Source organism: Fonsecaea multimorphosa (genome assembly GCF_000836435.1).
Source record: "Fonsecaea multimorphosa CBS 102226 unplaced genomic scaffold supercont1.3, whole genome shotgun sequence".
NCBI lineage: Eukaryota > Fungi > Ascomycota > Eurotiomycetes > Chaetothyriales > Herpotrichiellaceae > Fonsecaea > Fonsecaea multimorphosa.
Genome location: NW_015971637.1, coordinates 265,073 through 280,306, shown reverse-complemented (window position 1 = coordinate 280,306; position 15,234 = coordinate 265,073). Strand labels below are relative to the sequence as shown.

The window sequence follows — 15,234 nt, the reverse complement described above, 5'->3', positions numbered from 1 at the left end:
CTCGAAAGCGAAGACAAAAAGCTAAGTTTGTATATTAGTTTAGCAAATGCAGGCGCCCAAGGAGGATATGTACCACCAAAAAAGGGCTTTCGACCTCGTCAGAGATTCTCATTTTGTTCAAACTCAATCTATACTGTTTTTCTTTTGTTTTGATTGACGGTTCGCGGCGGTCCTCACGAATTGCCCCAGACATGTCAACGGCGCACTGACCACCACCAGCATTCCTATTCCTACATTCCGGCCACAGACCCAAACAGCAGAGCGAGCCGATGCGCGTCTCCAGACTGTTTCTATCCGGGAAATAGAGGTGAGTGAAGCAGGACACGAGGTGGAGGCGACAAAGATGCAGCTTACGAAGTGCGTTATGTTAGACCACATCCTGCTAGTCCTGTATAGCTTTATAGCGGTGTCTACGGCGCAATCAGGTCAGGATTTCGGTATCACATCAGAATCCCCAATGCTCACTGTCTTGCAGTCTCAACGTTGCCCAACGGTTGTTACATTACCTCGTCAATTGTCTACGGGAACACCACCGGGTCAAACACTGTGACCACCACCAGCCAGGACCAGACAATCATATCCACGAGCTCTTCAGCTTCTACATCAAGCTTTAGCAATGGCGCATCGTCATTCTCCTCCACAATTGCGCCCTCCAATACCTTCAGCACAACGAGTCCCACGTTGCCAACCACAACAGCCTCGTCTCCAACGTCCAGCCCCTTTGTGATCACTGTCAGTGGTATCGGCAATAAACTAAGAGCTCGCGCAGTGGAGTTTTTGACGTTCGAAGGAATTTATGCTTATCTCTCCCCTAACGAGGACCTTGCTGCTGTTTTCGTCCTTACCATGGATGGCCAGTTGCAAGTCGGGAACGCCACCGTCGGCACCAACGGAAACAGAAGCGCCTTGCCTCTCATGCAATTCTCCGGGGTGACCCAGCCAAGTGGATATATATGGTCTTTCAACGCCACAAATCTGATATTTGGAAATACCATATTCTCGGTGATTCCTGACGGGCTGTTGTTTGCCGATTTTCCTGGCAGTCAGCCGCCCGAGGGAGCTGTGCAAGTTGGCATGGCGGCTGAGTTCGTGGATGTCTCAACCTCGAGCTCGAGCCTAGCCACTTTGACGAGCACCAGCTCGACTTCTATAGAGAGCATAAGTATTCTGGTGACAACTCCGAGCACAGCCGAGCAACAGACGAGCGAGAGTACTCAATCGACTCCTGGAAGCTCCTTGACAACCAATCAAGTCAGCTCTTCTGTCGCCAGCACAGAGTCAGGTCCTCCCTCTGATACGACAACGACGACGATAGAAGCCACATCTGGGTCTTTACAATCCACGGAAATAACATACACCAGCACAAGCGCCTCATCATTGACGACGCAGGAGACTTCTACAACTTTGGCGTCTCAGTCCTCGGCTCAGATTTCAAGCTCCATTTTGTCCATACTGCCCGAGTCAACGACCTCATCCTCTCTGCAATTGTCTCTTTCAGTCGAAACAAGCAGCACAACGGTTTCAAATGACTTCACCTCGTCGCCTTCCAGCCAGACTACGAATGCTCAACCTAGCCCAACGACGTCCTCGTCGAGCACGACCATCGTGGCCACCACGGAGGGTGCCTCTCCATCCAGTCCAATGTCCACGCATTCTTCCTTAGCAACGACAGCCTCACCGAGTGCTACGCTTTCATTTTCAATCAGTGCATCTGCAAGCCAATCTCCAAGCTTGTCATCTAGTGTGACGACGCCAACAACCACGTTAGCAACTCCAACATCCCAGTCTACAACCAACAGTCCATCCGGGCAGGGCACTTCCCGCTCGGCTTCTACCTCTTCGTCTTCAACCACCATCACAACCACCACAAGCAAGCCGAGCCCCACAAGCTCTTACACAGTGTCAACGACCATATCCACCAGCGTCTCACCTACACCCTCTTCTTCCCTCACCCTAAGCAGCACATCATCTTCAACTCCCATACCCAGCCCCTACCCAGCCAAACGCGGCCTGGTCTACACCAACGTCACAACCCTCGACTTCTACCCGCCTCCCTCTCCTTACATTTCCTGGTCCTACAATTACTACTCCCTCCCCAACGCCAGCGACAACGTCGGGCCCTATCCATCAAGCCAATACCGCTTCATCCCGCTCTTGTACAACGACGCCGACTCCCTGACGAGCATTTGGCCCGCGAACGTCAATTTCTCCATTGCAAACTACGGCACCGACGCCATCTTCGGGTTCAATGAGCCGGACGCAAACTTCAACGGCCAGTCCAGTAACATGCCCGTGGCGGAATCCGTACAGGGGTACGTGAACTTCATGCAACCCTTCGCCGGGCGGGTCAAGATCGGTGCCCCCGCCGTGACCAACACGGGCGGCGGATTGACCTACCTCGCACAATTCCTGGGCAACGCCACCCAGTTGAACCTGACGATCGACTTTTTGAACATCCACTGGTACGCCTCGCCCTACAACATCGACTACTTTGAGAGCTACCTCCTCCAGACGTATAACCTGTCCCTCCAGTACTTCCCGGACGCGCCCGTCCCCGTCTGGGTCACGGAGTTCGGCATGGACATGGACAACTACGACCAAAACACCACGGTCCAGTTCCTCAAGAACGCCTCCAGCTTCATGGACGACACCTTCTGGGTCGAGCGGTACGCCTGGTTCGGCAACTTTGCGGGCGGGTATACCAGCTACGGCGCCCCGACCACGGATATGCTCCTCAACGTCGACGGCAGTGCGCTGGGCGTGTTGGGCGAGGTGTGGTATACGTATAACGGGACGAATTAGGGTGTTGATGATGAGCAAAGGGGAGAGAGAGAGGAGAAGAAAAGGATGGAGTAGGCCAGCTATATCACCGTAGTAGGGTGTGGATGGGATGGGTTATATTGATCTTATAATCGTGGACTGCGCAGTATTCCCAATCAGATACATTTCTAGCACCGCTCAAACACACGGTACAGGCCCTTCAAATTGGCCACCTCGACGACACCTTTCAACATTCCTTGCGTCGCGACGATTCTTGACCGGAACGCAGGGAAGAGCACGTGCTCTAGTGCGTATTCGAGTTCTGTCCTCCTTTTCTCCGTAGCTTCGTCGACGTCGTCTCTGCTGTTCTTGTTGGTATCGTCGTCTTGCAGATCTTCAGGTGCATGTGTATATCGCCTGTCACCTTCTGGCTTGTTTCTGACATCTTGTACATCTTCATCGTCAACATCAGCTTCTCCCTCCTGCTTGTCCTTGCTTGGGTCCTTGACCGTACGCGGTTGTGGTCTAGGCGTTGGCAGCATCTCCGGCACGTAAAAGCTCGCCAACTCCCTCAAAAAGGTACGAAAACACCCTTCCTCTTCCGTCCAATCCACAAAAGGCCCCAACCTCAACAAGAAAGTGGGTAGCTTGGCCATGCATGGTGTATACCCTTTCAGCAGCAGTGGTATCGTCTGCAAATGACCGTCGTCGGATATCTCGAGGGAGAAATATTCCGCTAGCATGGCTTTGCTTTTCATGAGTTGGTCATATACCTTGTCTACGACTTGGCTTTTGTTCAGCCCTGTGCAAGTCGGATCAGTTGAGATTTGATGCTCTGCTGCTACTTCGAGAAGCTCCTTCAGGTTAGGCGCAGGCTCGAACTGGATGAGCCCGAAATTGCCAAAGTCGGTCAACCCGACCTGATAGAAGAATTCGTTACAGGTCATGCCGTAATCGATGAGGTACAGTTTGACGCCAGACTGGATGGCTGCGAGTCTTCTGTTGCTGTCCACAATACCGACATAGGTTAGAGAGGCGAATACTTCGGTCAGACCATTGTGCATTGCATCACGGACTTCAGCACGGAGATTTTTCACGGATGTGAGGCGTATTTGGATTTGTTCTCGATCGGTGGTTGCGTACCGTATACCGGCAGTTGCCAATGTTTCGTCTTGAGAGGTTGAACTTGTCAAGGCTGGCGGAAGCATTGAAGTGATTTTTCGCATTTTGGAGTCGGTGCGTACTAAATTGTTTTCATAAGGCTTTTTAGAAATTGAGGTCCGTCTTGAAGTACTCTCGTCTGCAGCAGCTGTTTGATCTCCAGCCAGAGTCCTTGGATTAATTGGCGTCATCGGTGTGACTCCAGGCAGGAGTGTCTGTGTCTTGAAAGTCCTGCTCGTATCGACTTTTGCCAGATTTTCCCGGATGTTTGCACAAACCAATTCGATAATCTCGTCCTCGTTTAAGAAATGGACTTCTCGCTTAGTGGGATGTACATTGACATCAACTCGGGCAGGGTCAATATCCAGACTGAGGTAGACAAATGGGTGTCCACCTTTGGGAAGGAATAACTGATATGTCTGCTCGATAGCTTTCTTGACGGCTGATGACTCGACTGACCGATTGTTAATGAAGAGGAGTATCACCGTCCGTTTGGAACTGTAATTAGCATTGGTAGCATAGCCCGCAGCTTTAAAGCCCCAGCGTGAATCTTCGGTGCCGAACTCCACGATCTCTTTTGCAATACTTCCACCGTATGCCTGTCTGAGTCTGTCGATTTTGGTTGCAGCAGCGGCCACCGAGAAGCCTATGCCTGTTTCACCGTGCTTTTTCACGGAAAAGGCAACCCCTTCGCGGTGAACGGCATATCGGGTAATAACATCAAGCACCTTGGCATACTCTTCTGACGGAGATCGAAAGGCTCGACGACGGTTTGGAATATTGTAGAAGAGGTCTTCAACAGTGATCTGAGTACCAGGACGACCAGCACAGGGTTTCGGGTCTGGAGATTGACCAGGTTTGGGGGCAGTTAGCTTTCCATCTTGATAATGCGCTTGCCATGCGCAGCTCGAGTTGGCAGTCCTGGTAGTTACTTTGAGGTGAGCAATATGGCTGATACTGGCGAGGGCTTCTCCCCGGAAACCGTAGGTGCCAATGGACATAAGATCCTCGAAGTTTTTCAGTTTGGATGTTGTAAACCTTTCGCAGAGGATAGGCAAGTCGTCTTTCTGTTACGCGTTAGATCTAAAAACCCCCGTCCGGTGTAGGGCGTACCTCGATTCCGTGGCCATTGTCAGTGATTTGCAAGAGCTTGAGGCCGCCGTCTTTGACCAGTACCTCGATAGAAGTTGATCCAGCGTCGATAGAGTTTTCGAGCAATTCCTTGAGAGCGTTCATAGGAGCGACAATGATTTCACCGGCGGCGATTTTATTGACGACATCTGGATCAAGTGCCTTTGACAGCCCGAGTTAGCAAGCATTTAGACCAACTGCTCCGGAGTCCTCGACATGCCTTGATACGACGCGGAGCCTCAGGAGGCAAGCCTGCTTCTTCCGCCGTGCGTTTGACGCCTCGTGGTGGCCCAATGTCGACATCCATGGGCTCAGCCATCGTGCGTGGCAACCAGATGCAGGAGATGGTTTTCCTCCGTTCAAAGGGGCGTCATCGGCCCAGGAGAGATATTGTCAAGGTGGCATATGATCTTGCGTGGAAGTACTGAGTACGTACCTCGTAAATGTACCGTCAAGCCGCATAATGTGGGGGAAAGCGCGACGTCACATGCTTTGATTGGGGATTCAGTCCAGAGCCTGATGCCGTTATTAGCGAGGCAAGCGAGGCTTCCTCCACTGCAACCCAAAGCAAAACTAAATCCACAGTTCTGGACCCTTTTTTGTTGCATTTGCGTTTTCTCTGCAGCGTCGAGCACCAGCGATCGGGAGGAGCAGTCTCCCTAGCCAAAGTCGCCAAAGTGAGCATCTGGCCCATGGACGAACACCGGTAGCACGAGCAGCCGCAGCAGCAGCAGCAGCAGCTGACCACCCACCATGGCCATGAACTTTGTGACATTCAATCAGGACTATAGCCATTTGGCCGTAGGTACGTGGCTGTCACGATCCCTCTGCCCACTGGCTATGTGCACGACCTGACTCGTCTAGGAACCTCGAGAGGTTTCCGCATCTTCACCACCGAACCCTTTGCCAAATCCTATGAATCCCGCGATGCCGGCAACGTTGCTATCCTCGAGATGCTTTTCTCTACCTCTCTCGTGGCCCTCATTCTGTCTCCAAGGAGACTCCAGATCAAGAACACGAAACGAGACCTGATAATATGTGAACTCACCTTCCCCAACGCTGTCCTCGCCGTGCGGTTGAACAGAAAGAGGCTGGTGGTTGTACTGGAAGATCAGATTTACCTTTATGATATCCAAACTATGAAATTGTTGTACACAATCGAGACATCCCCGAACCCGGCAGCAATTTGTGCCCTCTCCCCGTCTCAAGACAACTGCTACCTGGCATATCCCTTGCCTCAGAAAGCCGCAGCCTCTTCCTTTGCTCCGCCTTCGCACGCTCCGCCAAACAGTACGCATGTTCCTCCTACTACTGGGGAAGTGCTGCTGTTCGATGCCGTCAAACTAGAAGCTGTGAATGTCGTGGAAGCTCACCGGTCCCCTCTCTCCTGCGTGATCTTTAACAATGAAGGAACTCTGCTGGCTACGTCCTCGGACAAAGGCACCATCATCCGAGTCTTCTCGGTTCCCGATGCACACAAACTCTACCAATTCAGAAGGGGTTCAATGCCTTCCAGGATCTACAGTATGGCCTTCAATATCACTTCGACTCTGCTCTGCGTGTCCTCAGCCACAGAGACTGTCCACATTTTCAAACTCGGCCCTCAACAGAGCCGGCCAACGGAAGAGGGCGACGAACCTGCCTCGCCCAGTAAGATGAGCAGCACGGCGAGCCGGAGGTTAAGTCAAGGTAGCGACACCCTTGTGGACCAACCAGTCGATGAGGAGGACGGAGGGGAATCCCCTACCACAATGACGAACCGCAAACCCAATGGAACGCTCATGGGCCTTCTGCGCAGGACGTCGCAGCATGTAGGAATAAATCTGGCCTCCACAGTAGGAGGATACCTCCCAAAAGGAGTTGCTGAGATGTGGGAGCCGTCGAGAGACTTTGCATGGATTCGACTACCCCGATCCAGCTCGGGTGCTGCACCGAGCCAGTTGCGTAGTGTGGTGGCCATGAGTGCCAATTCACCCCAGGTCATGGTTGTGACGAATGAGGGGAATTTCTACGTCTTTACCATTGATTTGGCCAAGGGAGGTGAAGGAACGTTGACCAAGCAATACTCGTAAGTTGCTGCCTTTTCTGGTCTATCCATCGGTGCTAACGGAAAATAGGGTTCTTGATATAAATGACAAGATGGGAGCATCAGGGATGGACTTTTGATTCCAACAAGCGCGATAACGTGGGGGCTGGACAGTCGGTCGAAGACCAGATATTGACATGCACCGACTTGTGACATTTAGCGCTGGCGTTGTGGTGTCTAGATATAAGGGACCTTTACTGCTATCGCGGTAACGAGCGGGATGTGGGAGGGCGATTAATAGGTTATTCCAAATGAACGAGCTGGATACACATGACAGCCTCACTCGACATGAAGCAGCTGTGGAAGCGATGGATTGAACCTCAATCTTCAGACGAGATGTTAGTACGAATTGAGGAGTCAGCTGTGTTTGCTGCTAGTTAGCCCTCATTTGGTAGATTCCAATGTGTCGTCGTGATCGTCTATAACGTGGAAATATGTTTCCCGTTATCTCCCTTTGCTGCCAAACAACGTACTGTTTCTACGTAGGATAGAGGCCAGGCAGGGCCCATGTCTCGTCATCGAACAAGGTGGATGGATGGGAAAACAGCAATATCAAAGAGGTTCACTAGGCCATTTTCAACTGGATGTGGATGTTCATTTTCGCTCAACGAAGGGACCTACATACTGTAGCAGCTCATTCGCGAAATGATGATCTCCAGCCACATGTTTTGCATAGGTATCTTCAAGCTCCCGACCTTGCCCTGATGTATCGATACTCTTTTCGTAACCACAGCCCTGCACGCTCGGATGTCCAGCTCTCCTTTCAAGGTCATAGGTATCCTACCATCGTGTCTCCCAATGCTCCGAAGTCCAAGCGTCTCAAGCGTCTCAAGCTCAATCGAATCGGCCAATATGTGGTCTCTTGAAGTCAACTTCACTTTGCCCTCCAAAGAATCATGTATCCAGCACATATGTTTCTCGTCCTCGCCCTCTCGGTCTCCAGGAAAACTGTCGTCGTCAATCAGCAACATTTCATCAGCAGCCTCTCACTGGACTCGGTAAGGTGGGCTGACCGGCTGTCGCTGTCTCTAGTTGCGGAAACCTTTGTCTGTCATATTGTCCAACTCCCCGTGCTTCAGCCAGTCGAATGTCGAATCATCAAAATAATTTGTGCGTTCTTCTTCGGGGTCATCCGAGAAGATCCTCTTTCCAGAATCTTGCTTGAGCGTACCAGATGCATCGACGTGTTCTGGCTGGTTCTCGGTCTGTGATTGTGGTTATTGTGTTGGTTCAGGTTCAGGTTCAAGGCCAACGGCTTGCTTGAAAACCAGTTCGGCGCTGTCCACAATATCCAGAATCTTGTCGAGTGAGGCTTTTCGTTCTAGCGGCCGGGCCTTTTGACGAACCACCACGCTCTTATAGTCTCTCCGGACAGCCTTGAATATACCATTAATTTTACGGCGTAGAGATTCTCTTACTCCGCGTGGGATTTGCTGAATAAGTTCATCGACGTGATCCACCGCCTTATGGAACATGTGCTTCTTCTGCTTCCGAACATATCGCTCCATCTTCTCCTTCATCCGTTTGTATTGTCCTGAGCCTGACTCATTATTGCAAGCGACATATACTGGGCGCATATGTGCAGTTATAAAAGGCTCAAACTCCCGGTGGCAGTCACGCTGCTGCTCGGTGACCCAACTTTTCGCATCAGTGATTGCAACCTTCAGCTTTTCCTGATACACAGGTATTTGCTGCTTGAGCATCCTGAAAGAAGACACGTAGGAACCATTGCGGACAGCACGGCGCTCAACAACGTTGTGGAAGGCGGTGATATGGTGAGCCACACTTGATGGAAGTTCATCCAGGGTAACTGGTATTGTACGAGAAAAGGTGAATTCCCAAGGTCTAGCGAGGCGACGAATTAGCGGTTCAAGCAGCTCCTTGTTGAAATTATGATAGCCTTTCTTATTTGTGAAGCGTCCGTCGCGGCGGACCACAGCTTTGTACGTTTGCCAGTGGAGACCTCCCCATTTCCGAACAATGTCACTTGCCTGATCTCGCGCTGTTGCTGTGGCAAAGGGGTATGCCCCACAGATTTCGTCCTGAAGCTCGTCGGAAATCTTGTTGACGACATCGTCGCATGCCTTTTTGAGTGTCCGGTTCGGTTCCTTGAGCTTTTCTTCTAGGATTTGGGCTTCTCGGTCCGATTGTCCCGCCGTCAGGTTTTTGGCCGCGCTATCGTTTGAGGCCCACAGTCGAAGTGAGTTCAGCAGCTGAAACATGCTAGTCAGGAACTTGCGGGAGGTTGCTTGACGAGCTTCGGCGGTCAATTGCACGCAGTGAGCTTGCAGGGCGGGAATTTCTGTCGCATTTAAGTGTAGGAAGCCTGGAGGAGTTGTATCCTTATGAAGTCTCCCCTTCAACTTCTGGTACGCGCGAGAAGATACGCAGAAGACAGGAAGATTGCGAGCCACTTCAGCATAATCGCGCGCATCCACTTCAGGATCGAATTTTTCTGCGTCTTCTTCCTCAGCCAGCTCCTGATCCAATTCACGTATACCTGCCGCGTAGTCCTGACGAATAGCAACTCGTGAATGGTCGTTGCGTGCTGCGATACACCGAGCGGTAACCTTCGAGGGGATGCTTTCGTGCTCTTTGTCGACTTCTCGAACTCGAGCCCGCAGTGCCTGGATTTGTCCATCAACTTTTTGTATTTTGAGGTCTCCATCCCTTTTGGAACCTAGGGATTGCGCGATTCCCCTTGAGATTTCATCTGCTGTGATTGGTCCATCCTGACCGCGGCAAGCGTTGGAGGATGCGTAGTCGGATTGCGCTGTACTGGCACACTGACGGTTGCCACTGGTGCAGTCACGCTCCGGACTAGGCTCTTCAACTTTGAAAGCTTGCTCCGCCCAGCTGCTTATATCGGAGAATTTGCGCTTCGCTGACTTTCGCTCGGGCCTGAAGTTAGCTTTACCCCCAGCCAAGTCGCGTTGTAACTGTCTCAAAAACGCTAGCCGATCCTTGACTTTATCGATGGCTTCCTCCATTTCGTGCCGGGAGTTTTCGAGATTTTTGATCTCCTTCTCCAGTTCTTCTTTCTTCTTTTCTAGGCCTCTCTGTTCCGCCCACATTACCTCCAACTCTTCCCCAAGCCCAAGAGCATCCTGAGCCTCGGTGACTAAGATATCATCAGTCTTGCTGCAAACGAACGTCACAGAAGTGAGTCCCCCGTCCATCTTCAATTGGCATTTGAAAGAGTCGCCAAGTAGGGTCTTTGCTGTTTTGTCGTCGATCGCTCTTGTGATAGGTGCAACAATCAACAACCTACTGCATTGTTTCATGTAGTCCTGTATCGTCGTTAGCTCGCGAGGCTGTCGAAAGGTACAATCCTTTGAGTGGAAAACACTGATATAGGAGGAGTTCGCTCATAAAGGGACTTACTCTTGCGACAGCTGCACGAGCCTGGTTGCTGTCGTGCATACCCGGGAGATCCACGATGACTGCACCAGTGGCTAGAACGGGAGCTTTTACGTAGAGTTTGACAACCCGAATGAGAGGCCAAAACTCAGTCTCACGAGTTTTCTTCTCCTTGCTGCCCACAAAGCCTTGCAGTTCCTTGTAGAACGTTGTAACATCCCCAGATTCGATAACACGCTTTGTGTCGAGGTAGGCGACGTTCTGGTGCTCCATCAGTTTGTCGATTGGGACCTGGACCATTTCTTCTTTAGTCAGCCTAGGATAAACTGCCTTAACCTGGGCATATGCACTGCCGGATTCTGAGTCTTCGTTCGTGTAATCGGAGAAAACCTGGCCTGAACTGTTGACGAGATCTTGGAAGAGAACATTCAGCGTCTTTCGCCAGTCTTCCTTTGAAATAAATTCGACCACAGCTCTATACGGGGCACCCCCCTGGTGATTGTAGCTGATCTCAGTCACAACAGCGGTGCAGGCTCTCATACAACTGGTCGGAAGCAAACGTTCTTCATCGAGAACAGCGTTGATGACTGAGCTTTTGCCTGCGCCTGTTGCACCAACAACACCAATGACAGTTTTGGGTGAGATGGCTTGAGATTGAACAGAAGCAATTTCCCTAGACCATCGACTTACTATTGCGTCCGATTCTTCTCCTAGAGTTTGCTTGATCCTCTTCAGCAAATCCAGACTCTTTTCCACGCTCTTCTCAAGCTGTTCAGGTGTACGGCCATCGAAGAGATCGGACATATTCAGACGAGTGGATCCGCTATCTTGTGGACCAGGGTCGTCTCGAAGGTCGTTGTGAGAATCTATTCCGTCCGTCGGGCCGTCGTATTGAGGAATCATTTTTGCCTGAAAAGCTGAAGCCAGCACCCGCTGCCGACTCAAGCACACGATATTCTGATCTGGGCTTAGCGAGGACTGAGCGTGGCCGACAACACGAGTTTCTCTTGCAGTGAAAGCACGTGGTGATGTTCCATCTGTCCGTTGCGGTCTTGAGCTGGCGCTCTCTGCCTGCGAAGATTGTCCCACTTGTTCTGCTCTGGTAAGAAGAATTGGTGACTGGAAAGGCTGCGAAAAGGCACGGGAGATAAGTGTAGACATGACTTGAGCTCTGGAGGAATCGAGTAGGCCGCTTTCCAGTAAAGACTGGGAAGCGTAGGGCTGCTTGTCTTTTGCCGGAGACTCGCTTTGTTCTTGAGGCAATAAACCAGAGCTTTCGCTTACGTGTGGTTTGGCACGGTCACTGATCTCGCTCAACACAGTACGTGCCAGGGCATCCATGGTAACTCTCTTACGAAGGTCTTCGGTGCCAACCAACTCACCGGGTAGTGAAAGATAAGTGAGGCGACTTTCAAGTATTTCTCAGTTTGTTTGAAGTTGTGTCCGAGATGAGTCGCCCCACCTGCGATTTGATGAGTGCGGACTCTTAATGAGCGAGCAGGCTGTTTCTGTTAAGACATTTGAGTGCCTCAATTGCCGAATCATTCATGCTCAAGGCAGAGTCCGGCAGTAGTAGGGGATTTTGTCTACTGCCTCCCCAGAGCTTCACGCTTCACCTGCACAGTGAGGTTCTGTGGGTTAGTGAAAGACAAGGTGTGAAGAACTATGGTTAGACACTGTCAGCATGAAGGGAGAAGACAGCCAACCTAGATTCTCACATAAAGAATCATCTTCTGCGTGAGCAATCGTCCACGAGTAACGGGTAGTGGCAGTGAGTAGTACGAGTAGCAGTTGAGGCAGCAAGTGCAAGTCACATCAAATTGTTAGCGTGTTAAAAAGACGCGTCTTTCAACAATGGATGCTTGGCACAATGTATGGCGGACCATAGAGATGTGAATGGCGGCCGGCGCCACTTGGTCCACCGTATAAAATGCCAAGGATGACATGGTACGGCATAGCACCACTAGCATTCGGAGTGATTGAGAATCTCCTCCGCTTCTTGAACCACCAGCCACTCCCACGACTGCCAAGTGGATAACAGCGAATAGTTCAACCGAACAATTCAGCGAGAATTCATGGGAGCCGAAAGCGGGATCTAGGCTGGCACTTGTCTGGATCAGGAAAATCAGCCTGGATGTTGTTCGCCAATATCGGCCCGCCATCTCTTCACGGTCTGCGAGCCAACTCCGCGTGGCTCATCTTCGGATAAGTGAGATCATTCGTCTGTGTTGACTCGTTTTCTCTTTCGTAAGAGGACATTTTCCTCCACCGCATATTCCTGGGACATGAGGAGTCCAGTATATTCAGGACCTAGCTATGCATATATGTCGTCCTTAGTTGTCCCAAAATCCCGTCTCAGGCCCTTATAGCTACAAGCGAAGCCTTTAATTCTTTTCTGAGGATATCGAAAGCCATATAAGGGGTTCGGCAAAATGCAGATCAATAATTCCTCGTCTTACGGAGGCTCTACGGTCGTTCTTGAGCTGCCCTCGAAGTCCCATCAACCGCAAGACACAGGCAAGAGCGTGCCTGTTCAGGAAGATTTATCGGCCGGAGCCTTACCTCCTCCCTCGACTGCTACGCCTCAATTGCAAAAATGGAACTCCCCAAGAATCAACATGTGGCGCTGTCTAGGGACCTTCTACTCCTTTATCATTTTGGGTGCTAATGATGGTGCATACGGGGCGCTAATCCCCTACCTCGAAACATTCTACGGCGTCAACTATACAGTCATCAGTCTGATATTTCTGTCACCAATAGTTGGTTATACGATGTCTGCTCTGTTGAACAACTACATCCACACAGTGTACGGACAAAGAGGCGTTGCATGGATCATGAGCATATCCCACTTGTGCGCTTATAGTGAGTACCTTGAGGTTGAAATGGGATCCAAGACCAACATGTTGTCATAGCTGCCATATGTGTTCATCCGCCGTATCCTGTCTTGGTAATAGTCTTTATTCTTGCCGGCTTTGGCAATGGTTTGGGCGATAGCGGATGGTGAGTTGAAGTCATTGGCCTTCTGGTCCCATGAATGCTAAAATTGCTGCCACAGGAATGCCTGGATTGGAGACATGGCCAATGCAAATGAAGTGCTTGGCTTCTTGCACGGGTTTTACGGACTCGGCGCAGCACTCTCGCCTTTGATCGCGACAACGCTGGTCACTAAAGCGGGCTGGCGATGGTACGAATTCTACTACCTAATGGTGGGTGCAGCCCTCGTTGAGGTTATATTTCTCGTTGGCACTTTCTGGAAAGCGGACGGTCGTGCCTATAATGCCGAGCACCCTCAGACTGCCAACATGGATATTTCTGAATCAAGTACGCCGACCACCTCGGATAGTACGGGCCCTGGTGGTCAAGTCGACCAGCAACAAAACATTCTGTCTAAACTCAATCCGCTCGGCAAAAGAGCAAAGGGCAAGAGCAAGACTTTGGAAGCGGTCAAGCAGAAAGTGACCATGCTCGCCTCGGTATTCCTGCTTATCTATGTGGGTGTCGAGGTAAGTGTTGGCGGGTGGATAGTGAGCTTCATGTGGCACGTCAGGAAAGGCTCGCCGTTTGCCTCCGGTCTCACATCGATGGGGTTTTGGCTGGGCATTACCACTGGTCGGTTGATACTCGGCTTCGTGACGGCTCGGGTATTCAAGACAGAAAAGCACGCGATAGCCGTGTACTTGTTGTGCAGCGTGGCCCTTCAGTTGATGTTCTGGCTCATTCCCAACTTTGTCGTCAGCGCAGTCATGATTGGCATGCTAGGTTTTTTCCTGGGGCCTATGTTCCCCGCAGCCATTGTGGCCCTTACCAAGTTGCTCCCGAAGAGGCTGCACGTACCCGCGGTGGGGTTTGCCGCTGCCTTCGGGGCGAGCGGTGCCTGTGTGCTGCCGTTTGCTGTTGGAGCGATTGCAAATGCCAAGGGAGTCAAAGTGTTGCAACCTATCATTCTGGCAGCCTTGGTGCTGTGCCTAGCTGTGTGGCTGTTGGTTCCCAGGCTCCCGAAACAGAGGATGGCTTGATCACTTTGAGAGGATATGGTCCTGAATGATACAGAACCTATCTCCAGCCACAGCATCCTCAGCATACCTCGCATCGACCGAGGGTGGTCTTGGACGTCGACATTGCGTGGCACATTCCAAAAGCTCTGTCGCATTGACCTTTTCAGCAAGCGGGAAATTGTTTGTGGGCGCTATTTATAGCAATGTGCCTGAGGCTCCTCGCAGATGCGTTCAGGGTTAGCTGCAGATCTCCCAACGGCGGGGATCTCATGCAAGTCATCGACGGAAGAAACGGGCATCTGTGGCACCATAATCTTTGAGACGAGCGTTTCATCCTTGGCGGTGTATTCGTAGGGAATGTCACCCACCTTCTACCATGTCGAGGAATTGTCGCATCCTGGTCTGATGAGAAGGAAAAAGGGGTGAGAGGCGGCCAAGGCGCAGCATCAAAAGTGAAACAAAGTGGAGCCCAAAGTGGAAGCGACAGCCGAGTCGCGCTAGTCCACATGGGGAGATGGGGAGATATGGGAGGGGGCAAGGGATACGAGTTCTTCAGCTTCTCGACCAAGTTTTCTGACCTCCATCTTCAACGCCCCCTTGTTGGTTCATATCAGATCCCTTTTTCAACGACATCCCACTTGTACCTCTGCATCTCTTTCCATCATGACCATTTCTGAGCAATCATTTAATCTCGTACCATAGACTAGACTGATTGGTTTTTTTTTGGAGATCTGCTGCAAA

The 15,234-nt window shown here is 51.2% G+C and overlaps 5 protein-coding genes across 5 annotated transcripts; 3 read left to right on the top strand and 2 right to left on the bottom strand.

Moving 5' to 3' along the window:
* Window positions 1-343: 343 nt before the first annotated feature.
* Z520_01887 (uncharacterized protein) lies at window positions 344-2,802 on the top strand (the record flags this gene model as incomplete). Its single annotated transcript, XM_016772401.1, has 2 exons — window positions 344-425; window positions 476-2,802. 2 exons carry the CDS (start codon window positions 344-346, stop codon window positions 2,800-2,802), a joined length of 2,409 nt encoding a protein of 802 aa, XP_016635871.1.
* A 146-nt stretch (window positions 2,803-2,948) lies between these two features.
* Z520_01886 (uncharacterized protein) lies at window positions 2,949-5,371 on the bottom strand (the record flags this gene model as incomplete). The annotated part of the gene is made up of 3 exons (XM_016772400.1): window positions 2,949-4,988; window positions 5,035-5,201; window positions 5,251-5,371. 3 exons carry the CDS (start codon window positions 5,369-5,371, stop codon window positions 2,949-2,951), a joined length of 2,328 nt encoding a protein of 775 aa, XP_016635870.1.
* A 434-nt stretch (window positions 5,372-5,805) lies between these two features.
* On the top strand, window positions 5,806-7,218 carry Z520_01885 (uncharacterized protein; the record flags this gene model as incomplete). The annotated part of the gene is made up of 3 exons (XM_016772399.1): window positions 5,806-5,857; window positions 5,917-7,120; window positions 7,170-7,218. 3 exons carry the CDS (start codon window positions 5,806-5,808, stop codon window positions 7,216-7,218), a joined length of 1,305 nt encoding a protein of 434 aa, XP_016635869.1.
* Window positions 7,219-8,355: 1,137 nt separating this feature from the next.
* Z520_01884 (uncharacterized protein) lies at window positions 8,356-11,839 on the bottom strand (the record flags this gene model as incomplete). The annotated part of the gene is made up of 2 exons (XM_016772398.1): window positions 8,356-10,428; window positions 10,523-11,839. 2 exons carry the CDS (start codon window positions 11,837-11,839, stop codon window positions 8,356-8,358), a joined length of 3,390 nt encoding a protein of 1,129 aa, XP_016635868.1.
* A 1,091-nt stretch (window positions 11,840-12,930) lies between these two features.
* Window positions 12,931-14,514, top strand: Z520_01883 (uncharacterized protein; the record flags this gene model as incomplete). The annotated part of the gene is made up of 3 exons (XM_016772397.1): window positions 12,931-13,360; window positions 13,411-13,498; window positions 13,554-14,514. 3 exons carry the CDS (start codon window positions 12,931-12,933, stop codon window positions 14,512-14,514), a joined length of 1,479 nt encoding a protein of 492 aa, XP_016635867.1.
* Window positions 14,515-15,234: the final 720 nt, after the last annotated feature.